Here is a 25,250-nt window from a genome sequence, read left to right as displayed (position 1 = left end):
CAGAAAAGCAGAAGGTGTTCAGGAGCAGAGATGTGGTCTTCTTTGAGAATCAAACCTTTGAGGATTTGAAGAAGGCACCAGCCAAGACTTCTGCAGAAGGATTAGCAGATTGTGACCCAGTTATTCCTCCAGTATATCAGGGTGATGGGGGAGATGTGCAGGAAAATAGTGTAGAGCCTGATGTTGATTTACTTGTAGGACATGTTGAGCAAGAAGAAAGACAGGAGATATGCCGACAGTTGGTCGGTATGGCTTCACATTGAGGAGTCATGGGACAACCTCCCTTATGGGCTGAAGGGGGAGGTTGTTGGGCTGGCAGCCCAAAGTGGGTTCAGCCCATGGTGGGCTTTATCAGCCCACAGCCCACACCCCCTCTTAACCTAACCCTAATTAAGATTAGGGGGGTGTGGTGGCTGCGTTTTAGAGGCAGATTAAAGCTATAAAAAGGCAGCAACGAGGCAGATCTTTGAAGCCACGAGATTCCAAAGAGAAGAAGGAGAACAAGGCAGAAAAGGAAGAGAAAGAAAGGGAAGAAGACAAGGACAACGCAGAGAGACTGTTCTCAATCATCTAGCAGTGTTCTCATCTCATGTTAGATCAAATCTATAGTAGGCTCTTGCTGTGATTACTTGGGAGTTTTAGATATTATGGACAGTGGCGTGATCCTTGTATCCTAGTTATTCTCTTGTGGTTGTTGCTAGGGTTTTGGGCAAGAGATTGAGATTTGTATATTCATTATTCTCATAGTGGATTATCTCTAGTTTGTCCCGTGGTTTTTACCCTTCACATTGAAGGGATTTTCCACGTATATCTTGGTGTTCTGTTTGATTGTGTTTCCATTTTATTCCGCTGCATATTTTGGTCTTCTAGTATTTATTCCTATACAAAGATTATTCCTATTTATATACCCATCAATAACCATATATATATATATATATATATATATATATTTACATGCATAAGTCAACGGCAAGAAATGCTTGCCAGCTATATATTTACGGCATGGAGAGAGATCTTCATGTGGAGTATTTACTCCCACTGATTGGCTTAGACGTCTCTCCCAGAATCTAATCCGTATAGGTCGCTTTCATTGAAGCGGTCAACATTTCGAGGTTTCATCTTCATCTGAAGGTGTGATTTGGTGGCAGCAATAATGGCTCATAGTTTCTGATATCATCACCAATCCCACATGTAGATTAATAATACTTTGGCCTTCACATTGCATTTTGTGGAATTGCAAACGTTCGAAGCTCTATGCACTTATGCATTTAATTGGCATATCAGCATACTAACTAACATCTTTGGAAATGAATGATTTCTTTTAATTTATTTGGGTCTTTTGCAGAGGATGATAGGTTGTTTAATTACTTGGAGGAAAAAAATAAAAAAGATTGGGCAACATATGTAACAGAGATATTGCTTTTGTCACAGGGTAACAAGTTGACATGGAGAGATAGGAAGCACATATTTGTGGCGAAAAGATGTCACTGCCTCAATTTGTCAATGCATCTTCCTAGTTTTAGTCTTGCAAGGTATATTTTGGTTATAAGCCGCGTCACGAGGGTACGATCTACCTCGACATTCAACAGAGAAAGTTTGATAAATAAGAGATATAACCTGATTCATAATGTGAAAAGACGAAAGTGACCGGTGTTGAATTGATCAAAAGGATTATATCATAACGAAAATGAGTGGCAGTCATAATGAAAATAATGATGATTGGATTCTGATTATAAATAATAAAAATCGATTATTAAGATTATATATTTATTCTCTCCCTAATCCATTATTCATAATGATCATGTAAAGAATAGAAAGAAAAAACAAGACGAGTCTAGTTCTGCATGCAGATTAATATCACTATAAATTTTAGATATAAGGACAATGTACTTTTAGATCAAGTAAAGACTTTCTGTGTAGAATCGAATGGTATGCATCATATAATATTTGATCTAGTATTATTTGATTTTAGTCCGAAGGTTCTTTGCATAATAGTAATATAATTATAATTTTTATACTTATAATTAGTATGAAAATATATACAATTTATACTATGTGTATTAGATATTGATCAGAACGATGACAAACATAACTATTAAAATTTATGTGAAACAAATAATTAAGATAAATGATAAAAAAAATCTAAATTTATTAGACTTACTATACTATTTTATAAAATTTGTGTACATGTGTAAAATATTTTTTTAATATTTCATAATTCAATTAAATAAATTTTTTTTAAATAACCACTTATTTTATTTATTTTTATTTTTATATCTTATTAATTAATGTGTTAAGTAGGAGATGCTAGATTATAATAATTTTTTTAACAGATGATTTTGATAAGATGGACTCTTCTAATTACCATTTTAGGACCTTCTATAAACTCTTTTAATTCTTAATCTATCTTTTATAATAGTCAATGTGAAAAACAAAACAAAAAAGAAGAAGAGAATCTAATTCTCCTTAAAAAAGAAGAGAATCTAATTCTCCTTATAAATCGACGTCACTCTATATTTTAGATCTGACGGTGATATATCTATAAATCAAATAATATTTTTTAAATAATATCAAAAGATACATTTATTATTATTTAATTTTAATTTTTTTCCTGATGCATGGAAACAGAGAAGATGAAAGTACTCAACGGTGATCATTCCCATAACACTAGAAGTTAAGAGAACAATTGGTTAGTCTTCCACAAACAATTTTCAAAGGAGTTCGAGTCAAGAATTTGATACGTTGTCAAGCAATCATGAAGTCATGGTGCTCGATGTTCTGTTCATCGATGCATTTTGATCCCTCGATGGAGTACAACACACTGCACTTGCTGAACAACGTTCTTGCTACATAAACTCACACAGTTCTGCCAAAAGAATTTATAACTTTGGGAAATCTTGCTTTGTTGAGAGCAATCCCAAGAGATTGCAGTACATGTCATTTTGATGAAGTGGGAAAGGCCCAACGTCTGTATATCATTCGCATGTAAACCGTCCTCTCGAAAAGCTTTACAAAGCAATGAGACATGAGAGCCTCTTTGTGCCTCTTCCTGGGTATACTCCATCTTCTCCTTGTCTCACACCAATTCTGTCAACCGGTTGATGAGCAACATCAACAGGCGCCAACCGGTGATGTTTCTGGTTTAGACATATTTGATCTTGTACTTTGGGGTGATGGGTTGTCAACATTTATCACTGTGAAAGATGAATCAGCAGTGTAATGCAAGGGAGTTGTGTCAAGCCAAAAGCACAAAAACCATCCAGTTCCTAGCATGCGACACATTTTCCTGATGACTTCCATATTCTCCCTTCGAGAGATATAACCATCACGGTAACATCATCATGGTACTTTCGGCGATCCCCCTGAGGTATATCCAATAGTTCACAGAAGTCTAAACCTGCAAGTTAGCTCATCAAGCATAAGTATGAATAACTAGAATCTGCTGACACAGTTTCATCAAAATTTTGGAAAAACTATGACTCTGCACAATATTAAGAAAAGAGAGCAGCATCTATCCAATTTGCTTTGAAATTGAAAGATTCTTGAATCTTGATAACTTCAGTTCTTAAGTGATCAAACCACATTCAGATAGGAAATATAGAACTTGTTTTATGGTGACCATAATGCAGTTCTCATTGCTTCAGCTCAACATTAGTGCTTCATGATGTGCACTGGGTGAAATCCCAATGTGAAAGTGTCTTTCAGAACATGGTGTTCCCGAGACCAAATGATCTTAGGAAGGATGAATTTGTTAAGCGTGTCCTCAATTAAGGCTTCATACATCCGAGTGCCATCTATGAAAGAAACAAATTTCCCACCTAAGTCTACCTATGGTCTGTCAGGCTTCAAGAACCAAGCCCCAATATTCAAATTGATTTTGTTTTGAGTTTTGGCATTATTGATATTTCAGATGGTTCCAATGTTTAAATTTGATTTCAGTCATAACTGACAAATTTATAAAGTTGGAGAATTCACAGATGAAAAAAAAAAAAAAAAGATAGTAAAGATAAATCATTTTAATGGAATTTACTGAATCTAGAGTTAAACCTTGCACCGGTAGGAGCCTCATGTGCTGGCTTCAGCCTTTCTTTAATCAATAAGATCTCAAAATAAAATTAGTTTCCCTTGTGTTGTTATTCATGAAGCCTCGAGAGTAAACAAAATTCTAAACATTATTGCGTATCTATAATTCTATATTTCTACTGTATAGTCTTTAAGTTATCAAGATCCAAGGAAACAATTTCTGGTTAGAATGATTTACCTGTCAACTAAATTAATGTGGCATTGAAATCTAGGGTATCATCGGATGCATTAATCCTGTTGGTTCATTGCTTTTGAATTACCATAAAAGAATATCTTGAAAAGAAAAAATTCAATGTTTTCAGTTCATGTCATCACATTTTGGAAGAGAATCTAATGCTTGACAATCTGAATATATAGGAGATAAAATATCCTAGGTTGATCATACTTTAAAAGAAACTCTAAAATCCTGAGAAGAAACACACTCAACTGTTTATTTTCACGTGTAATACTTCATTCTTCAAGTTCTTGAATCAGAATTCAATCTGATGTTGATAAAATGCAAGATTCTTTTACTTTATCATTAGACATAAGAAGAACTTTAAATTTGTAGATAAAACATCATGTGCAAGAAGTTCATTTGGCCTCCTGACACTGAAGAACTAACTCCCATTCCTGAAATATCTAGAATCTTGGCTGATACTTTAGAGCATATTCACCAGATGGAGCATCCATCTTTCTGAACATATTATGAAACTACAAAACTACAAAATGTTTCTCATCTCCTCTTTTCACTTTCCACTGTGTTCACTTTCAAAACTTTATACAGTGTCTGTTGTACTGTTATGTTAGTGTCCATTTAACTACATAACATAAAGTACACGTCTGAATTTCTCAACATATTAGGCATAAATAGACAGTTCAACCATATGGCATATTTCACCTTTTAATATATCATTCAAGATATGGATTAACCATCTAACAAGATATAATCATATTCTCTTACATAAACTCTAAAAAAAAACAATCATACTTTTCAAATAGATTTCGGCTTCAAAGTGTAATCTACATGGTACTTGAAATATTTTGAGCATAGTTCTAATATCAGCTCCATAACATCATTATAAACTTTGAATATCTATACACCTCATCAAAGAAAAGTAGACACCTGTCTTTACACCAAAACTTTCTGCTAAATTTTGAAAAGGTTTACTGTACTATGATGACATTTTGCTTTCTCAATACGAATGCAACTACTTTTTAAGCAGCAAATGAGAAACTTATTTTAGACATCATTAACTTTGTGGCTTGGATTTCTTTGCATGTCTACTCAGTTGCCATTTTCATAATATGTTTAGCTACTAATCTAATGTGCTATATGTAGAATTATTTGGAGATGAATCTTGAATTTATTAGCATTTCCTTTAATAGGAACCCCATATTAACGTCATATAATGAAAAGGATATCTAAGACTGCTCGGGTGGAAGGCAACGAGAAGAAATCCCATGGACAACTTTCATTTTGTACAAGAACCATGGAAAGGCGTTATTTTAGAAGTTGCCAACTTGTTTGTAGAAGTGACCAAAATAAGAATATTGCTAGAGATTTAACATGAAAATCAATGAGAACCATTCTGGAGCCAAGTACAAATTTCAACCGAAACAAGTGCAACAAACATGTGTTCTAGTAGAATACTTTCACACTTAATACACAACTGAGAAAATAAGTGCAGATGAAAATCTTACCAGCTTGATTGGCTGCACGGAAGAGTAGTTCTTCTATTAAACTTTGGGCAGGATCTCCATCTGGAAATCTCTCCATGAAACTTTCAACATGTAATACAACCTCTTCATTGCTCAGATACTGATAAAGACCATCAGAAGAGAGAATCAAGAAGTGATCGTTTGCTCCCAGTTTATGGTGACAAAGCGAAGGTGTACTAGATATATATGGTGCGGTTCCGATGTACTCATTCCGAAACATTTCCAATAATGCATTGTTCCATTTGGGCTGCAGAAATGGAAAGTCAAGAAAGTTATAGTAAATAAAAAAATGCAGCAAATTGTTCTTTTTTCTTCTTTCATCTTTTGTGCAGAAATTACAAATTGATGGTCTGTTTTCATGATTAGTTGGTGACATATACCAAACTGGAATGCATCATTACCTGCTTGAGGTAACCAGCACCAAAAGCACGTGTGACTTTCAGTCGCCCCTTTACTCTATCATTGAAAATGCATTTATTGTCATCTGGATGTTCTCGTCTTATCCTAAGGACTTCCTGCAGAAACATAATTTCATTTAACAGAAAAATACAATATGCTTAAATGCGCGTTACAGGCAAATGCTAAATCTAGTAGATTACTCAAAATGCTCCATGAGGTGAAACCTACTGTGTGCAAGTGAACACCACCACCAAACTCAGCCTTGAACTATACTGTATCATTCTAAGAGCTCCCTATAGACATATAAAGATAGGAAATCAAATCTACTTCCAAACTACAGCTGAGAAACCAAGGCAGATAGCCAATTTGCGTGTAACCTCTGTTCTTCTTAGTATGGAACAATTATATAGCCAAAGGTTGAACATTATACCATCTCTTAAACCGTAAAAGGAAAACTTCTTGGGATCTAAACAAATTTGTAAACTAGATACATCTTCAATGCAGTGTTACCTCTTCAATGCTCGTACTATGATCAGTTGATAGCTGCAATGCCCCCAGTTCTATCACTCCTCTACTCAAACCTTCAATCTCCATACTCTCTCCATTCCCCTCAACTCCTTTGTTTGCCTCGGTCACATTGGCCTTCTCCAAATCTGCCCCAAAGCTACCATTGTTTCTCCCTTCGACGTGCCCCTGTGGTCTATACTGTGCCACGATTGCCCGGCTGTCTCCCACATTCATCACATACACGTCCTCATCCCTCATCAAGACCACCAGCAGGCAGGATCCCATCAGCGCCAACTCAGGATTGCAATCCATCACCCTATCCGTCATCTCCAAGTATTCCACCTCGGTGACCTCCAACGCTCGTGCAAGCGCTGCCAACACCAGCCCGTGTTCTGCGACAGGGCCCTTCTTTCTCCTCCTGCGTCTGCTTCTGCCCGTCACTTCCTTGATCTCCTTGGCCTTCGCTTCCGAATCATATCTGTACTTGGGGAACCACATTCTCCGACCCTCCTTCCGCCAGCTCCCGATCCCATACCTCAGCTTCGACAGAGTGAACGCGAACCCGCCCGACCCTGCGGAGAAGTCCAATTCACCATCGCCGTGACCCTCGGCGAGGAATTCCCACAGCCGCCTTGCGACCTTGGAATCTTCTTGAAAGGTGACCTTTTTCTCGCTCCCTTCCTCTAAGCCCTCATCCTCAGCGCCACCCTCCTCCTCCTCTTCCCAAAACAGACCTCGGAGCTCGTTGAACACCGCACGGTAGAGATTGCCGACGAGAAATTCTGGTGCTTCCGGCCCATTGAACCCGTCGTAGATCCCGACGAAGAGCCACCGCTGCTCCTCGGAGACGACCACGTGGACCCGGTCCTCCCCAGCCTTCCCGTGGGCCCACTGCACGTTTCCCTCGGTGGCGGCCGCGGCGGGGTCTTCTTGCTGATCGCCTTGCCGCGACGGGAAACTGCGGAGGGGGAAAACCCACGGACGGTTCTTCTCCGAGATGCTCCGCCGGAGAAGCAGCGGCTTACGGAACCTCCTGGCGATGCCTCGGCGCTTCTTCTTCACGAGAGGACCGGAGAAGGGAACGGGCTCCAGGGGCCCGGAAAGCGCCCCGCGCTCGATCGGGCCGGACATGAAGAACCCGCGATCGAGCGGCCCGGATGCCGCGCAGCCGCCGCCGCATCCAGCGGCGGAGAGCTGGAGCGGAAGAGCTGAGAAGGACGAGGAGCTCCGGAACCCGGCGGGGTGCGGCCGGCCAGCGGCGTCGTAGAGCGGGAGAGGGGCGGAAGAGTTGGCGGAGACCGAGGCGCCGGAGATGGTCTTGAAGGCGGTCTCCCCGCCTCCGTCGCCGCCAGCCGAGGAGACGGAGGAGGCGCGAGAGTGGACGGGGGAGGAGGAGCGGACGTAGCAGAAGGAATGGCCGAGGGTCTCCTCCAGCGGGCCGAGCTCGAAGGTCGGGCGACCGCCGTCGGAGTCGCCGACATCGGCGGCGCCAGCGGATGGGCGGAGGCAGTGAAGGAGGCCGTGACGGGAGGCGCCGCTCCCCATGGCGATCGATCCCCAACAAATCCCTCGCTGACACGCGCACTCCGCTCTGCTATCTTCTCTGGCGGAAGGAGACGGGGAAGGCGAGACGGCTCACTCCATCCCACCCAAATCACCCGTCTTTATTTGGTCCATTTTTTCGATTTATTTTAATCTCTTATAATATATATAATAATTCTTCTTCCTCCCTCCCCTCCATTTTAATTCAAAATACCGGGAATAAAACGTAAAACGACCTCCTCCACTCGCCCCACCCATCTCCGTTTCGATTGGTTGTTCGCTGGTTTTGCCAGTGGCGCCCGCATGAGCCCCACAACATCCGCAAATCAAAGACGGGTAGCTGTGTGGCCGAACACCAAAGGTCTCGAAGAGTGTTGGTGGGAATAAAAAGAGAGGAGGGGGCGCTTTGGTGCGGCTTCTCTGCTGCCGGCCCGCCTTGGGGACAGCGCTGACGTGGCGCGACTCTCGATGACGTGGCCTCCGTGCGACGCAAGTCAACTACGCTCCGCCGACTCCGCCCGTGGGTTTCGCGAGAAATTACGCCGAACGGGGACCGGACCATCGGACCGCCGGTAGGAAGCCACGTCTCGGCGAGGGAATCCATCGGACGGCGCGACAAGCGACGTCGATGTCACGGAGTCAAAGGGGCACGAGCCGCTGTCTCGCACCCGCATGCAACCGCTGACGCTCCCCCGGACGGGATCCTCTCCAACAGACGCTGTAGCGGATCCGACCCGCGATCGGAGCGCTGCCAGAGATCCAGTTACCGATCTAGACGGCGGTGATTCGGATTGTATGCTTCCATTTGAAACACAACCGTGGATGCGATCCCTGTCCGAAGACAAAAGTAAACGGAGAACTGGCGCAATAAGTCGGAAGGAGGGTGAATCCGTTTCCCCGACCGCCCGTCGGGGAATCGTTTGCAGGAGTGTCGACGTTTCCTTTTCGCAGTACAAAGGGAAGAGACGAGGAAAAGCCTGCAAGTCAAATGGCGTTCAGAGACTGACTGCCCTGTCTGTACTTGCTATTAAATATATATGTATTCGGATTAACATAATATTTGTTTTCCATTTGGGATTGGGAAGTCCGGAAAGAACGACAGCAGCACGCAAAGCATGAGGAAACGTGGTCAGTAGAGAGAGGGCGGGAGCCCACCTGCCACCCTTTTGCTTTCTCCTCCGCCTCTCCCCCTTATCTTTGTTGCAGGGTGAAGTCTCATGGTGGCGCAGACTCGCAATTCTTTTTTCCCGCTGGTTCGCCTCCCCGCTTTGGTACCCGCCTTGTTAGTAGTGGTCGTAGCAGCAATTAGGATCAGCGCCGGGGGAGGTTGAGAAAAGGAGCAGACGTTGGGTGGGTGTGGTGGGGCCGAGGGAGGCGGCAGTAGAGTCAAAGGGGTTGATTGGTGAGAGCAGGACAGGGGCCCGACGGAGGGGAGGGGAGGGGAGGGGAGAGAGAGAGAGAGAGGGCAAGTGTGGGAGGTGGCAAAGGGACAGCTTTCCGGTTGTCTGCTTGCAAGCAGAAACGTATGCCAAGGAAGTCAAAGTAATTGAGCTCTCGGTCTCATCCTGAGGGAGGAATCTTGGACTTATGTTGCTCTGCTCCACTTCAAATCTGCGTGCACACACACATATAATTAATTATGTGGTTTGGAATCCAAATCACTGTTTAGGAAAATTATTAGAGTTGATTAAAGTATGAGAGGACGAAGGACTCGTGGAAGGATATGTCCATGTTTGACTCGAACAATTTGGCATTATCAACTGGAGCAGAAACAAGAAGCAAAATAGAACAGGTTCTACTTGGCCAAAAGTCCATCTGAGTAGTAGTGATGAGTTGACATGTCAACAGTGTTGTGATGCAACTCTGTCAGATGTTGTGATTATTAAACAAAGTGTTGACTGCTAAGTAGGACAAAATAAAGATAGATTAGCATAATCTAATTGAGCTAGATTTGATTTGTTTGTTAAGTATTGTCAGCTGGGTAGGTGAGATTAGTTGGGTCCAGAATAGCTTAGTGATTCAGGATTTGGGCACCAAGCTTAGTGATCATTAGGTGTTAGGAGGAGCTTTAAGCATGTTTGTGTGCTGTTCTTTGACTCTGCATGAACATGGTTTGCATTATATTTCAACACATTGATAAGCCCTAGTCATTGAAACATAGATTGAATCATGAATTTTCTAGATCTAAAGATATGCAAACAACTACACCAGTGTTCACTGCATGCTGCAGTGTGCCTACAGTAAGGTTGGTGATGAGGTAGTAGACCTTGTATGAGGTTTGAGTGATGGACTTGAATGGGCTTCTCCAGCCTCAAAGGCAGAGCCCATGACCTAGCTCATATCAAAGGGCCAGTTGAAGTTTCTCTCTCTCTCTCTTATCTCTGTATCATGACTTTGAATGTGGGGCTTGATAATTTGTGTTGCAAGAAAATTGTTGTCTGTAGACTTTCTTGTTGTGACTGCATACAATGTCAAGAAAGAAGATGAAGTGTGCAGACAACTTGAAGCTGTTTCATGGCCTACAAGAGTATCTCACAAAATACATCTCCTTGCTGCTTTCCACTGAAACAAAGAGTGTTAGGTCTTCTTTATCTTTCCAACATGGAAATCAGATTCCAAATGTCTTCCAAGCAACAGCTCTCCTGCCCTGTGAAAGCCTGTGCAACAGTTCTATGATAAGTCCAATCATACATTTGTGTGTGATCCTGTCAGTTCAACTGTTTCTCACCCACGCATGTTGGCTTAAATAGATAGATGATCATTTTCTTGATAGCCATATATTAGAGTTCATCCTGTTGATGGAGTAGAATGAAGGGATGGGCACTGTTCCCAGGTTTACTTTCTTGCTAAATCCATGCAAATATTATGACTGCAAATGGAGAACTCATGTTCCTGCATCTTAATCAAGGATTTATGTACTGTGTTAACAATCAGGATATATGGGAATCAAACATTTATATTGAGAAGGGAAAGAACTCATGCAAAGTAATAACAACTCTTTTCCTACAAAGATTTTATGTATGCTCTCTCTCTCTCTCTCTCTCTCTCTCTCTCTCTCTCTTTATATTCTTTAATAGTATGGGGAGAAAATATTCTTATCCTGTCATGGAAAAGGAATATTACCAGGAAATATTGCTTCCATGGCTTCATCATGGGGGCATCAAATGTCACCTCATCAATCAACAACTTCTTTGATGTGCCTTCCTTGTTTTGATTCCTCAAGTTGCTCTATATCTTCACCCCTCCACTTCTACCTCATCCCCACTCTTGCAGCTTCCATGGAGAACTCAGAACAGCTCTTGAGTGAGAGCTGCAACTCTTACAGGTGGTTGATGTGCGTCAAATCCTCACTTGACTCCCTTGGTGACAGCCACCGCTCCTTCGACACCCAAGACGGCAGCTCCTTCATCGAAGTTGACCCTGAATGCATCTCCCTGCGTTGGGCAATCGATGCCAATGGCTTCGGTTTTGATCTGCCAAGATCACAGTCTTCAGATCACATCCTCTTCTCCAGTGGTCTCCTTCAGTTGCCTGTTCTCGACAAATCTGAGTCGCTGAGTTCATCAAGGTCACTTCTTTCCCTGCCCAACCACTGCCGGAGTATATCCTCATCCTTGATCTCTTCGACTCTCTTCCATTCAACACACGAAACACCCTCATCCAGAAGTCTCGCTTCAAGGAATGCAAAGTTGAGGCACTGTGCTGGATGTCTGAAGAAGGTTATATGGAGATACATGTGCTTTCTGATGCACTTATGTGAGAAGGTAAAAGCCTTGAGATTGACTTCATCAAGATCAGAGAAGAGCTGCACCAACTTGGCAGGGAGTTCTCGGAGGACGAGTGATTCCTGCTCGAGCATAGAATGTTGCCACAGCTATGCTGATATATCAATCCAGGATGCAATTCTTCACTGCAAAAAATCAAATGTAAGATGCTTACATGTTTACAACACCTGCTATTAATCTTCAATTGTATTCTTAAGAAAGATCATTTGGAGTTTCTTCTTACCTTCTTCCTTTGTTCTGTGTTAGGAGCAGGATAAGTGATCAGGATTGTAGAAGAGCAAGGAAGAAAGGAACCAGTTTCTCCATTTTCATCAGGGATGAACTCTCCACAAAGAATGAGAAATCAATTATATTTGATCCATGCAGTCAAAGAAAGAAATGACAACCATAAAAGAAAGAAAGAGAGTCATCTTCCTACGGTTAACTTCCTCTGTCTCTTGGTTTCAAGAAAGTGTAATTTCCACTGTTCAGAGAACAAAGAACAGCAAATGTATATTTATGGGTCTTGTGAAATGCCACCATGTAATAGATTGCAACCAGATCATGTTTTCTGTGCATTATCTATCCAATGATTTGTTTTTGAGAAGAAGGCATTGATCCATCGGGTACAGTTAATCTCACAAAGCTTGAATTAGTCTAGGTGATTTGCAGGTAACATACATTTCATGGAGACTTGGTCAGGAAGAAGAGATGAACAAGTCCTACCAAAAAGCATCTGAAACATCTGCATAAGCTAGTGGTGAGTAGGTCAGAAAGGATCCAAGTTAGTCACATGTGAAGGTACAAACAAGAGAACAGAAGAAAGATGAGCTGTGTCTCATTGTTGGCTTACCTTAGTGTCATGGTCTTAGCTGGAATTGCCTAAGGCGTGAGGCACCCTTGCGGCCAAAGACGCGAACTTAGCTTGCGTTGCCTAAGTCGCGGGTCACCCTTGCGGCAAAGACGCAAACTTAGCTTGCGTTGCCTAAGTCGCGCTTCGCCCTTGCGATATTGCTCCGCAAGGATCAGCCCACTTGTAACCTCTCGCAGGTCCCGAAGGACCTGTAAAAAGAGAAAGTTGATTAGTTCGAAAGAACGAGCGGCGAACAAGTCCCGACGTCTCGTGAAAAGGGGAAGCTTTACAAGCAATTCAGCGAGCACCTTGCGTACACAAGAGAAAAGAGGGAGAGAAGGAAAACAAGGGCTTTAGAAGGTTGAACGAACAGCTACAAGCCCACAAACAGTTGCTCACCTGGTCCCGAGCGCGACAACAAGTTCCTGTCAAGGCAACGTGCGAACTTGCGAAAGAGTGTTCAACGCCCGGTATATATCCGAAGCCCCATCTAGCCCTGTGCCACTCGGGGAGTTCAAAGGGGCTGAGATGGCTGACGTTTTGGTGAGCGGAGGTAGATTCCAGAAATCGGCCCGCGACACGCGAAAACGGAGCTGTTTTGGGCTGTTTTGCTCGGTTCGGTGAGCGGTCGCTTTGTAACGCTGCAGCTTGTTCGAACTTACATTTTTACAAGCAAAATGACCCAAAAACAAGAGAAAACCTGCTGTCAAGCAACTGTACATGTAGGTGTGAGCGACGAACGGTTCGTTGAACGGAGTTGTTGCGAGTGCGCGATGACCGTTCGTGACATTCTCCCCCACTTAAACTGTCGACGCCCTTGTCGACGCTTGTTGGTAGTTGTTGATGATCTCTTCTTCATGTCGCAGGGCGTCTTCAGGCTCCCAATTGGCTTCAGTTCGGGGAAGCTTTCGCCACTTCACCAAGTACTCTGTCTGCTCAGCTCCGTTGGGTAGCTTTATCTTGCGGTCCGCCAGAATGGTTTCAACTCGCTTCTCGTAGGAGGCTGTGATGGGAGGTAGTCGAGTTGGAACACTTCGGGAAGCATCTCACGGATCCGAGTGGTAGGCTTTTAGGTTGCTGGCATGAAGAACGTTGTGAATTTTGAACCACGTCAGCAGCTGCAACTTGTAAGAGACATTGCCTACCCTACTGATAATTGGGAAGGGCCCTTCATACTTACGCACCAATAGTTTGTGGACTTTGTTCCTAAAGAATTGGAGTGATGCTGGTTGGAGCTTTACCAACACCAAATTGCCAACTTTGAACTCTTGCGGTCGCCTTCCCAAATCTGCCCACTTCTTCATCTTTTTGCCGCCTTCTCCAAGTAAGCCTGCGCAATATCTGCATCTCGAAGGGGCTCTTGTTGGATACAGAGCTCCGCTGTAAGTTGTAGGAGAATTGGGCAATGTCCAATAGCTTCACCCAATCTCGTTGGTTTGCACTCACGTAGTGCCGAAGATATTGCTCCAGGAGCGAGTTTATCCTTTCAGTCTAGCCATCCATCTGGGGGTGGAGGCTTGTAGAGAAGTATAACTTTAACCCCAATAATTTGAATAGCTCGGTTCAGAATCATCCCGAGCTCTCGATCACTAATGATATTGTGTGGGACTCTCCAATACTTCACCATATCCTTCATCATCAGCTTGGCCGCCTCCTCTGCTGAACAATGTAGGGGAGCAGCAATGAAAGTTGCATACTTTAAAAACCGATTGACCACCACGAGTATCGATCCGAGTCTTCCTACAAGTGGCAAGCTTGATATGAAGTCCAAGGAAATGCTCTCTCATGACCTTTCTGGTACGGGCAATGGCTCCACAAGTCCCACCGGCTTTCGCTACTCCATATTGTCTTATTGGCAAGCAAGGCATGTTCGAACATATTCCTCCACATCAGTCCCCATCTTCGGCCAGTAGAAGGCCCTCTCCATGAGAGCCAACGTTCTGTGAATGCCTGGGTGTCCATCCCAAAGGGAATCATGACACTCTTTTAAGAGTTTACGCCTCAAATTGTCCACTCGGGGAACATAAACCCTATTCCTTTTTGTGTAAACGAGTCCCTCCTGCACCTAAAATCGTCGTGCCTTGCCTTCTTTGATGAGCTGCATCAGGATAACTGCCTGGGGGTCACTATACAGTCCATCCCTGATTCGGGAAAGGAAGTTGGAGTGCAACAGACTTGCTTGCCCTCTGCCCTCCAATTGTACGACATTCACGCATTCTACTTTCCGACTCAGCGCATCGGCCACAACATTCGTCTTCCCGGGCTTGTACTCCATTACCATATCAAATTCAGCCAGGAAGTCTTGCCATCGCGCCTGCTTTAGGGAGAGCTTATTCTGAGTTTGGAAATAGCTCAGGGCGATGTTGTCCATCCTCAGCACAAATCACGACCCAAGGAGGTAGTGTCGCCAAACTCGTAGACAGTGAATCATTGCTGTCATCTCCTTCTTATGCACTGGATACCGTCGCTTGGTCTCGTTGAGTTTGCGGCTCTCGTAGGCCACCGGATGACCCTCTTGCATGAGTACTCCCCCAATAGCGAAGTCCGAAGAGTCTGTATGGACTTCAAAGGGCTCTCCGTAGTCCGGCAATTTGAGCACCGGTTCTTCTAGAACAGCAGCCTTCAGATCTTGGAATGTTATTTCACATCTGTCAGACCACTTCCAAGGCTGCTCCTTCTTTAGCAACTCTGTCAGTGGAGTTACCCGCTTCGAATATCCCGCTATAAAGCGTCGATAGTAATTGACGAAACCAAGGATATCAACTCTGGCACCTTCTTAGGAGTTCGCCATTCCGCAACTGCTTGCACCTTCGACTTATCCATCTGAATGGAGCCATCACCGATTCGATGCCCCAAGAATAAGATCTCATTTTGGGCAAAGTAGCATTTCTCCCTTTTCACGAATAAGGTGTTCTCCCTGAGAACCTTGAAAATTGTCCGAAGGTGTTTGACGTGCTCCTTGAGCGTTTGACTGTAAACGACGATATCGTCCAAGTAGACGACCACGAACTTATCCAAATACTCCTTGAATAGCTGGTTCATGAGAGTGTAGAATGTGACCGGAGCGTTGGTTAAGCTGAAGGGCATCACCAAGAACTCAAATGCTCCATACCTGGTCACACAGGTAGTCTTCGCTTCGTCGCCTTCAGCAATGCGTACCTGCCAATACCCCCGACCGAAGGTCGAGCTTCGAGAAATACTTAGCTTTACCCAACTGGTCGAACAAGTCCGCGATGAGCGGGATGAGATATTTTTTCTTCACTGTCACTTTGTTAAGGGCTCGGTAGTCGACGCATAATCGGAGGCTCCCATCTTGTTTCTTCTGGAAGAGAATTGGAGCTCCGAAAGGTGCTTTAGAGCTGCGGATGAGACCACCACTTAGCAGTTCACCTAACTGCTTTATGAGTTCTGCCAACTCTGGCGGGGCCATACGGTAGGGTGGTCTCGCTGGAGGCTTCACTCCTGGCTCCAGCTCAATTTTATGATCCACGCCCCTGCGTGGCGGAAGAGTCTTCGACAACTCGAGTGGTATAACGTCAGTGAACTCTTTCAGGACGTTCGTCACCACAGCAGGTTCATGATTGGCCTCCTTGTCGAGTGGCTCTAACTTCATAGCCGCCACGAATGTTAGTTCGCCTTATCGTACCCCCTTCTTCAATTGCAATGCCGATATGTGTTGGGACTCCTTGGTTCCTCTCCGAGAGACGAGAACCATGCAGGGGTCGTCACCTCCCATCATACATATGGAGTTCAAGAACGGCATTGGCACCAACTTCGCCGCGTGCATAAACTCCATTCCAAGAATCACTTGGAAGTCATCCAATGGCACGGCCATCATGTTGGTGTTCCCGCTCTATGTCCCAATTTTGATGGGAACTCCCTTCGCCAACCCGGAGATTCGCCTGGCCTCCGAGTTCACTGCCTTCATTCGGCTTGGGCTCTTCTCCAAGATCAACCCAAGTCGCTGTGTTTCTCGATCGGCTATGAAGTTGTGGGTAGCGCCCGTGTCCACCATTGCACAGGTCGTTTGGCCATTTAACTTGATGTCCACATACATCAGCTCACTACTTCCTGTTTTTTGTAACTTTGTCTTCATGTTCTCCCCCACTTGACCCTGCATAGCGTTCAACAAACGCATTTCTCCCATTCGGGGTCCTTGCGACTCCTCGTCGTCGTTGTTGGATTCAGAACTGCTCGAACTACGAGCAAAAGCTTTGCCCTTGTCCGATCGGGGGGGGGGGTGGATGGAAGCCGTCAAAGCATCGAGTGCCTGTTTTTGTGGGCACTCTCTCACCATGTGCGGTCCTCCGCACAAGAAACATCCTCCAGGTTTTGAGGCCTTACCTTTCGGGTTTGGCCCTTTGTGGGAACTCTTCTTCTTTTGCTCGCCCCCGAGCTCCTTCCCTCGAGAATGTTTTGGAGGGCGATTGCCTGAAGATTGTTTCCTTCTTCCTGGGTCTTCAGAGGAAACAAAGTCCGTGAGCCTTTCTGCAGTAGCAATTGCCCCGACCACATCGGTAACATTCCTTCGATTTAGCTCCTGTTGAGCCCAAGGCTTCAAACCATCGAGGAAGCTAAACAACTTGTCCTTCTCGGACATGTCCTGTATGTCCAGCATTAGTGCAGAAAATTATTTCACATAGTCTCGGATGGTGGTACTCTGTCGGAGTTGTCTCAACTTCCTTCTTGCGACGAACTCTGTGTTCTCCGGTAGGAACCGAGTACTCAACTCCCGCTTCAAGTCCTCCCATGTGTCGACTCGACACCGACCTTGTTGGATCTCCTCCCAACGGGTTTGCCACCAAAGTTTCGCATCTCCGTTCAGATACATTGTTGCTATAGAAACTTTGGTATCTTCAGAATCGGGCCTCGTAGCTCGAAAGTATTGTTCCATGTCGAAGAGAAAGTTCTCGAGCTCTTTGGCATCTCTGGCCCCTCCATATCCATGAGGCTCGGGTGCCCTCAAATTTTATGGTGGTGCAACGCGGGTGTTGCTTCCTCCCGCATTTAGTGTTCTTGTGAGCATGGCCACCTTTGAAGTAAGTTCCGCCACAACATCCTGTAAGTGTTGCACGGAGTCTTTGGTGTCATCAGACAGTCGGTCGACTAGGGCCTCGACCTTGTCGATCCTGGACTCCGCTTCCTCTTGCGAGCTCTCTACCCTAATAAGCCTTTGTTGGCCATGGTAGAGTTCCTCCATGCTCGCTTCAAGAACATCCAGGCAGGTTTCCGTTGTTGTGAGTCTCTCCTTGTGACTCTTTTTCCCAGTTAGCGCTCTAGATTGCGCTTCCTCCACTCGCGGAGAGTAGCCAACTTCTCGCTCATCATGTTCTCTGCCGCGCTCCTCTTGAGCGGCTCCAACAGCATGAGAGCGAGTGTGCACATGCAGCCCACCTGTGGCTGCTTGGGGCAAGGGTCCGGCTTGCCCCGTCTTGCTTGATTCGCCACGATGCTTTGCCATGGCAAAGTTACGAAGTTCGTTCGCTGCTTGCTCGAAGTGCTTGCCCGCTCTGATACCACAATGTCACGGCCTTAGCTGAAATTGCCTAAGGCGTGAGGCACCCTTGCGGCCAAAGACGCGAACTTAGCTTGCGTTGCCTATGTCGCGGGTCACCCTTGCGGCAAAGACGCGAACTTAGCTTGCGTTGCCTAAGTCGCGCTTCGCCCTTGCGATATTGCTCCACAAGGATCAGCCCACTTGTAACCTCTCGCAGGTCCCGAAGGACCTGTAAAAAGAAAAAGTTGATTAGTTCGAAAGAACGAGTGATGGACAAGTCCCGACGTCTCGCGAAAAGGGGAAGCTTTACAAGCAATTCAGTGAGCACCTTGCGTGCACAAGAGAAAAGAGGGAGAGGGGGAAAACAAGGGTTTTAGAAGGTTGTACGAACAGCTGCAAGCCCACAAACAGCCGCTCACCTGGTCCCGGGCGCGACAACAAGTTCCCGTCAAGGCAACGTGCGAACTTGCGAAAGAGTGTTCAACGCCCGGTATATATCCGAAGCCCCATCCATCCCTGTGCAGGGTTGAGATGGCTAACGTTTTGGTGAGCGGAGGCAGATTCTAGAAATCAGCCCGCGGCACGCGAAAACGGAACTATTTTGGGGCTGTTTTGCTCGGTTCGGTGAGCGATCGCTTTGTAACGCTGTAGCTTGTTCGAACTTACATTTTTACAAGCAAAATGACCTAAAACCAAGAGAAAACATGTTGTCAAGCAGCTACACATATAGGTATTAGCGACGAACAATTCGTTGAACGGAGTTGTTACGAGTGCGCGATGACCGTTCGTGACACGAGGGAGATACGAATCCTTCAGCAGCTCAAGTTGGCTAACTTCATCTTCTTGGATCTTCATTGAAGGGTGACCTCCATGCCGCCTTTTGACAGATTGGCTACTTGGTTCAGTGTCAATCCTAGAGAAAACACCACCAGCATTGCAGCAACTGGTTCTGTCATTCCACAAGGCTGCTGTTTAAGGTGCAGTACCAGGGATGTTCATGACAAGTTAGAGCCTAGTGAACACACTAATGTAAGCCAAGCATAATCATTCAATAACATATGTTGAAATCATAGTTGATATGACCCAGATCTTGACAAGGTATCCAATGTAGCTATTGTAGTCGGCTCATCAGTAGAGAGACCTACCAATCCCAGGCCTCGATTCCTTGTAGATTGCCTTTTCTTTGAGTTGAGCTTATTTCAGGCATCAGAATGTAAACATATTCTGCATCACTCATTATTTATCAAACTGGAACCACATGTATACTATTATCTTTTTGCCTTTGCATTCAATTAGTAGTAGGATATACATATCAAACATCCACATTCTCTGAAAACCTAGATTTATTTGCTCTGAGATGTTTCCTTAAAATCTTTTCATCAACCAAAGAGAGTTTCCAAGTCATGCAAAACAGAAAGCTTTCTTCTTGTCAATACTACAAGGTCATAATTCAGAGTAACAAGTTTTTGGCAGTCAAACTAGCCAATGCTTACTTGAATCTGTCTCCAGTCACAAACATTTCACTTGATATAAATCTCATGTTCACAAATGTTAAATTATACACTTACTTCGAGTACTGGCCATTTTCAAGTGCCCTCTTCAACAGCATATCCATGTATTGAACATAGGCATCGGCATCCTGTTTTGTCTCTAAATGCTTCTCCACCTGCAAACTAAACAACAAAGACAACAACTTAGTAAATGCAACACTAGACTTAAGAATTATTAATAATAATTCTCACTTCTGTAACAAGGAAACTGATGATTTTGCAATAGTTGACGAAAAGTTCACATGATTTCATCTTGTTGAGGTCTACTATATTGATGAACATGGCATAATTGGTGCTGATAATACTATAAGACATTGACAGAGAATTCTTAATCGATTTACATTGTCTAATAGATTTTTGGTTAGTAAGTAATAAGTATAAATATTTATGGGCCAGAATTTTCTTTTTTCATTTGAGGGATACCATAACGGATGCAATATATACCAAGTAATTGAAATATATAAGCTAGCACCAATGTTTGCAACTTCATCATATTGGCATCGTCATCAAGATATCAACCGCCAAGTAGATGTTTAATGCATTGCAGAACACACAAAAGTGACAGCGATTCTAAGTAAAAGTACGTTTGGAAACAGATCTAACCATGAGACTGTTTGGGTCTCATATTTCCAGAATATTAGTTTAGGCCTTACCAGGTGATCCGTGCAAGATAGAAACTAGCAGAAAATTAAATATGATAGTATCTACCAAGTGAGGAACTCTGATTTCTCTAAGATATGAATAAAAGAACTTGCTCAACAAGTTCTAATATTTCAGAAAAATGTCTTTTCCCAGCCCCAGCTAAGTAAACATCAGTTTAAGGATTCGAACTTGCAGTTCTTTAATCTCATCTCACTTTCTGGAAAAAAGTTGAAGCCCACTTAGTTTATCTAAAGAATACCACTTTCTAAGAGAAAGAAAGAATTTCACAGGCATCAGAATCTATGGATTTACCTCAGCCTTCTGTGTTTGATGCTCCTCCATTGGAGCTCCTTCATCCTCAGAATTGTTCTTCATGGAGCTCATGGTTGACGGTAAGTGCATCAGATACAACTTTTGCTGTACTTGAAATCCTTGATAAGTGAAACTAATCATGGGAATCCATTTAATGTTGCTGTCAAGCAACAAATCCAAAGGAGATAAAGACAATGACTAAAATTAAAGAACAGCAGTAAAAAAAAGAGAAGAAAGAAATAGTGATGCATCATCATGCTCCAAGCCCTGGAATTTCCTGTTTTAGGGGTCAACATAGACTCAGTTAGTACTGCTAACTTGTTATTTCAGTCAAAGATGTGGAGAATCTTAGAAAGAGACATGAAATCTAGCTGGCTTGCTCTGTTCCCCACCAGACCAAGAAGTGTTTGGAATCCCTCAAAAGGTAGTACAGATTTCTAGTATTGGATCTGTTCCAATGAAATCCCCTTTAAATAGCATAAAGCAGGAGGAAGAAGAAGATTATCACTCAGTATATTAGCAGCGACAACACCAAGATCGAAGTGTTTCCGTATCACAGTTAAGAGAGGTGATAGCGAAGTCTCTTCCTTTGTATATCAACAACTATAAAGCAATAATGTCCCTACTTAGTTGAGAGATGTGCCAAGTATCTACCTGGGTGTAACAATAACGACTACTACGAAGCCCAAAGCCATAATATTCCAACTTGAAATCAGTTAAAATCCATATTCATAAGATCTAACATACTTTTATGCTGGTTAACAATGGCCTAATACAACACTTTACCTTTCATCCAGGTTTAGAATCAACATTGGCTAAGTTTCTTTGTATGAAGATTTCTTTTCAACCTTTTTTGGTACATGTACAACTTCTTGTTTATGAGTAAATGCAATTTCCTAGAGGTCCCAATTTTCTACATGAACAAAGATATAAGGTGATCGCGAAAAAGTTATCATGCATCCTTTGTGATTGGGAACAAAATATCAACCATCAACGAGAGGAATTCTGAGCTGATCACACTTCTGAATTCAGGCAAATGGTGAGCAAGGCTATAGATTTGCATCTTCTCAATCAACACAGAAGCAACTTCAATTGCAAAACAGTATAGTATAGCATTACAGACATGATCATATCTGATTTCTGTATTCAAGATGACCAGTCTACGGATGCTGTTTTGGATTAGAAGAGTAACACTTTGATCATTGATGGCAACATGTCATGGCTGGCTCAAATATTTTGCGACACATTTTACATCAAGCGACAGAAACATCTCCAAACTTAGCTGAAAACCTGACACAATTGTAGGCTAACATACACACAACTCATATAGATGGATACTGACTTTTGATCGATAATCAAGTAAAGAAGCCATTAATACATGTTTGAAACTTTTAAGCACAAAGAATTCCATGGTCCAAATAATCGCAATCAGCATAGAGGAACTTGAAGCAGTAATATCATAACAGAAGGCTGAAAATTCATGACAGCATTCAACATTATGCATGGATGACACTTCTAAATGCTCACCATCAGTAAAGAATGCTGCTGATGTACAATGTGTACATAACACATAACTCAGATTGTGTTACTATGAAAACAATCAAGCACATTTTACAATGTCAGTCAAATGGCATAAATATCTTGGATTACATCAGGACACAAAAATAACATCTGTATTTATTTAAAAAATTGTCAGTGTATGCTTCATAAATAGGATACATTTAGATAACTACACCAGGATGCATGTTTAAAACCAATAAGATGTAATACCTTCATTTGGACATATAACTTATTGCAAATGTGAATGTTTACCTTGGTGTTTTGTTTTCATGAAATGTATTCATTTCCAAAGACTGTCATCACATACAGGCAACAAGGTCATTAAATGTATGAGACATACAAAATATCCTCATATATTTAGTGGATCTATGTTGTCATGCATTATGTACATCACTTGGTTGATAGCTTAAACTGCTAAATGAGCAAAGGTAAACTAACAGACAGTATCAGCAAGGATACTCCAAGTTGATTGGTGAACAAATCAGGGTCAACCAAAAACCTTATGTAAATCCTTAAATTGTCGAGATTCACACTGAGGGCTTTTAGCGTTTCTCCCATACCCAACGGCTTGGTCTGAATATTTGCTTGAAAAGTGCCATTTTAGGAACATTCCAATGCTCCACATGCCTACATAGAACAACATGAATGACTTAAATCATGAAGGATGAGATCATTTCAAGATTATAACCATAGAATAAATTCATTGCCTGCAAACTCTCCCTGATTGAGCATCGAAATAGTATTCTGTATAGCCAGTAGCTGTGGAAAGAGAAAAGGCATATCAAAAAGCAAGAACAAACATATCAGAAAGTCAGAATAGAGTAATTGAATTATCCTACTATATAGAACATGAACTTCACCTGTCAGGGATGGAAGTAACCAAGAAACACCAACAAGATTAACAATCAACAGTATAAAAGGGATAGGTTTTACTCTTGGAAGATGGTTTCTTATATACCAGAAAGAATTGGCCTCCAAGGAAATGACATGATGCAACTGAAACGCCAGTGTCCAATTGACTTATCCTGCAACCAACCATTTTGGCTGTAATCATTTTTGTAGTTGTACAACTGTAATAAGTCAGAATGAGGATGATATTTGATGGGTTACATCTATGAAGGTTTGCAGGTAGACTATATTTTACTAGAGACCATTTCCCCCTCAATGTCTATAACAGAAAGTAGAGATGGTTATGATATATTTGAAAGGATTTCAGGGTTTTCACCTCAAAGTCCTCCCACTTTGTGAGTTTCATGCTAGATTTTTCAAGCAGTGATCCAAAATTTGTACAATTTCGTTTAAAACGTTGAAGGCCTCTGAAGGAACCTGCCGGATCAGCAAATTCACAGTCATCTTCATAGGCTTCAAGTGTCAAGTTCCCTGGACAGTAAAAATAAATGTCAGATGCAAACAAAAGAGTAGATATAGATGAACCGAATCATTTGGAATATATTATGCAGGAAAGAAGTTTAGAACAGCAGCAGATATAATAGCTTTTAGGCACGCTGAACTTTTTACCTATTCTGTCTTGTCTTAACATTTTGTTACGTACAATAGCCAGGACCCATTTGCTCTTTCAGCTTATAGCAATGCCAACACCTCAGAACACAAAAGGGGGATGAACATCACATACATTCACAAGTGATTAAACATCATCATTTGCAAGGATTGCAAATTCAGTTAGTACCAGCTTCCCAAAGTATGAACTTATATCTAGCCAGGCAACACTTTTTACGATTTGCTCCAAGATCCTATATCTCTAGATTTCCATTGAATTATGCATAATCTGCATAACTACAAAAATACTGGGATGTCAAGCTATAAAATAAGGGCTATATCCATCAAAGAATTGGTTGACCTGGAATTCTCAAAGAAACAGTCGCATACCAACACCAAAATTGTACAAGACCAGTGTTTGTGTCATAACATACAAACACAAACTCTCAGCCTTGTCTGCATCTACATACCATGTTTGGGAATAACAAATCTGTCATGGCAACCACATGAGGTTACATCCTTCGTTCCTTCGGTTGGCCGTCGCATATGATCCTTTCCCTTTTTTTGACTCTGGGTTACGTTTAATCCAACACTTGATCCATGGAAACCAGTCCTTATAGCGAATGTGTATTTTGATGTGTGAATAAGTTATCCAATGTCCGTTTCACACTTCATGGTTGTCATATTCATTCAGAATCCGCCCCTTCTCATCGGCCAAAGAAGGGTAGAACGATCTTAAACGGAATTCTTGGGAGTGGAAGGTTCTCGAACCTGTGACGAAGTAGGAACGGTCGAAGTCCTCTTTAATCGCTTCCGCCACCTCCGCCCGGCCAGCCGCGAACCCCAATCCATCGGCCCGCAACTCCTCCGATGGGGCCGTCGAGGGGGAGGGACGGAACAAGGAGGCGGCGATACCGAGGAGCTCGGAGCCGTACCAGGCCAGCCTGAGCACCGCGTTCTCCGACCGGGAGCCACCGTCGCTGGGGCTCCTCCCCTCGCACCGGATGTCGCGGAGGCCCCGAGGAGGCAGGCGCCGCGGCTGCCAGGAGGTGTGGAGGTGGAGAACGGGAGAGAGGCGGAGGGAGGAGGCCATTCTGAGCGCTCGGTGGCGAGGGGGAAGATGGTCGACCAGCCGTCATTGTAACTTCAAGCAGGTGTGGTGGCTTTCGGAGAAGACGAGTGGCCCGCAAACATTGAGTGAGTGGGGGGCCCGCAATATCAGCGGCTAATTCGGTCCCCAAATAATAATATGGCCTCAAAATATTATCTTCATTTAATTTTTTTTCTTTTTTCTTTTACCCTTTCTTTTCTTCACTTAAAGTGTAGGGGTTACATATAACACA

General features: G+C 43.3%; 2 protein-coding genes and 1 long non-coding RNA gene across 3 annotated transcripts; 1 reads left to right on the top strand and 2 right to left on the bottom strand.

The window, feature by feature from the left end:
- Positions 1–2,748: 2,748 nt before the first annotated feature.
- On the bottom strand, positions 2,749–8,353 carry LOC135612421 (probable protein phosphatase 2C 26). Its single transcript, XM_065108697.1, has 4 exons — positions 6,694–8,353; positions 6,186–6,299; positions 5,767–6,031; positions 2,749–3,397 (listed from the first exon to the last, which is right to left on the bottom strand). The coding sequence occupies exons 1-4, from the start codon at positions 8,233–8,235 to the stop codon at positions 3,267–3,269; spliced, it is 2,052 nt and encodes a 683-aa protein (XP_064964769.1). The 5' UTR covers positions 8,236–8,353; the 3' UTR covers positions 2,749–3,266.
- A 3,506-nt stretch (positions 8,354–11,859) lies between these two features.
- On the top strand, positions 11,860–12,574 carry LOC135612420 (uncharacterized). Its single transcript, XR_010486967.1, has 2 exons — positions 11,860–12,158; positions 12,264–12,574. It is a non-coding gene; the product is annotated as an uncharacterized LOC135612420 (long non-coding RNA).
- A 7,176-nt stretch (positions 12,575–19,750) lies between these two features.
- Positions 19,751–25,141, bottom strand: LOC103984889 (uncharacterized). Its single transcript, XM_009402457.3, has 6 exons — positions 24,679–25,141; positions 23,636–23,790; positions 23,369–23,435; positions 23,118–23,169; positions 20,851–23,037; positions 19,751–20,019 (listed from the first exon to the last, which is right to left on the bottom strand). The coding sequence occupies exons 1-5, from the start codon at positions 24,998–25,000 to the stop codon at positions 22,953–22,955; spliced, it is 681 nt and encodes a 226-aa protein (XP_009400732.2). The 5' UTR covers positions 25,001–25,141; the 3' UTR covers positions 19,751–20,019; positions 20,851–22,952.
- Between the last annotated feature and the right edge of the window lie 109 nt (positions 25,142–25,250).

The sequence above is a fragment of the Musa acuminata genome, chromosome BXJ2-5 (genome assembly GCF_036884655.1).
Source record: "Musa acuminata AAA Group cultivar baxijiao chromosome BXJ2-5, Cavendish_Baxijiao_AAA, whole genome shotgun sequence".
NCBI classification, from domain to species: Eukaryota; Viridiplantae; Streptophyta; class Magnoliopsida; order Zingiberales; family Musaceae; genus Musa; species Musa acuminata.
This window is presented reverse-complemented; position numbering and strand designations above follow the sequence as displayed.

What these genes read in the sequence shown, in the direction of transcription:
- LOC135612421 (XM_065108697.1), bottom strand. Translation starts at nt 8,235, where the DNA reads ATGGGGAGCGGCGCCTCCCGTCACGGCCTCCTTCACTGCCTCCGCCCA. An exon ending in ATAGTACGAGCATTGAAGAG is followed by an intron (nt 6,300 to 6,693) that starts GTAACACTGCAT and finishes ATGTTTCTGCAG; the next exon opens with GAAGTCCTTAGGATAAGACG. An exon ending in CCGTGCAGCCAATCAAGCTG is followed by an intron (nt 3,398 to 5,766) that starts GTAAGATTTTCA and finishes GCTAACTTGCAG; the next exon opens with GTTTAGACTTCTGTGAACTA.
- LOC103984889 (XM_009402457.3), bottom strand. Translation starts at nt 25,000, where the DNA reads ATGGCCTCCTCCCTCCGCCTCTCTCCCGTTCTCCACCTCCACACCTCC. An exon ending in CAAAGTGGGAGGACTTTGAG is followed by an intron (nt 23,436 to 23,635) that starts GTGAAAACCCTG and finishes GGTTGGTTGCAG; the next exon opens with GATAAGTCAATTGGACACTG. An exon ending in CAATCAGGGAGAGTTTGCAG is followed by an intron (nt 23,038 to 23,117) that starts GCAATGAATTTA and finishes TGTTCTATGTAG; the next exon opens with GCATGTGGAGCATTGGAATG.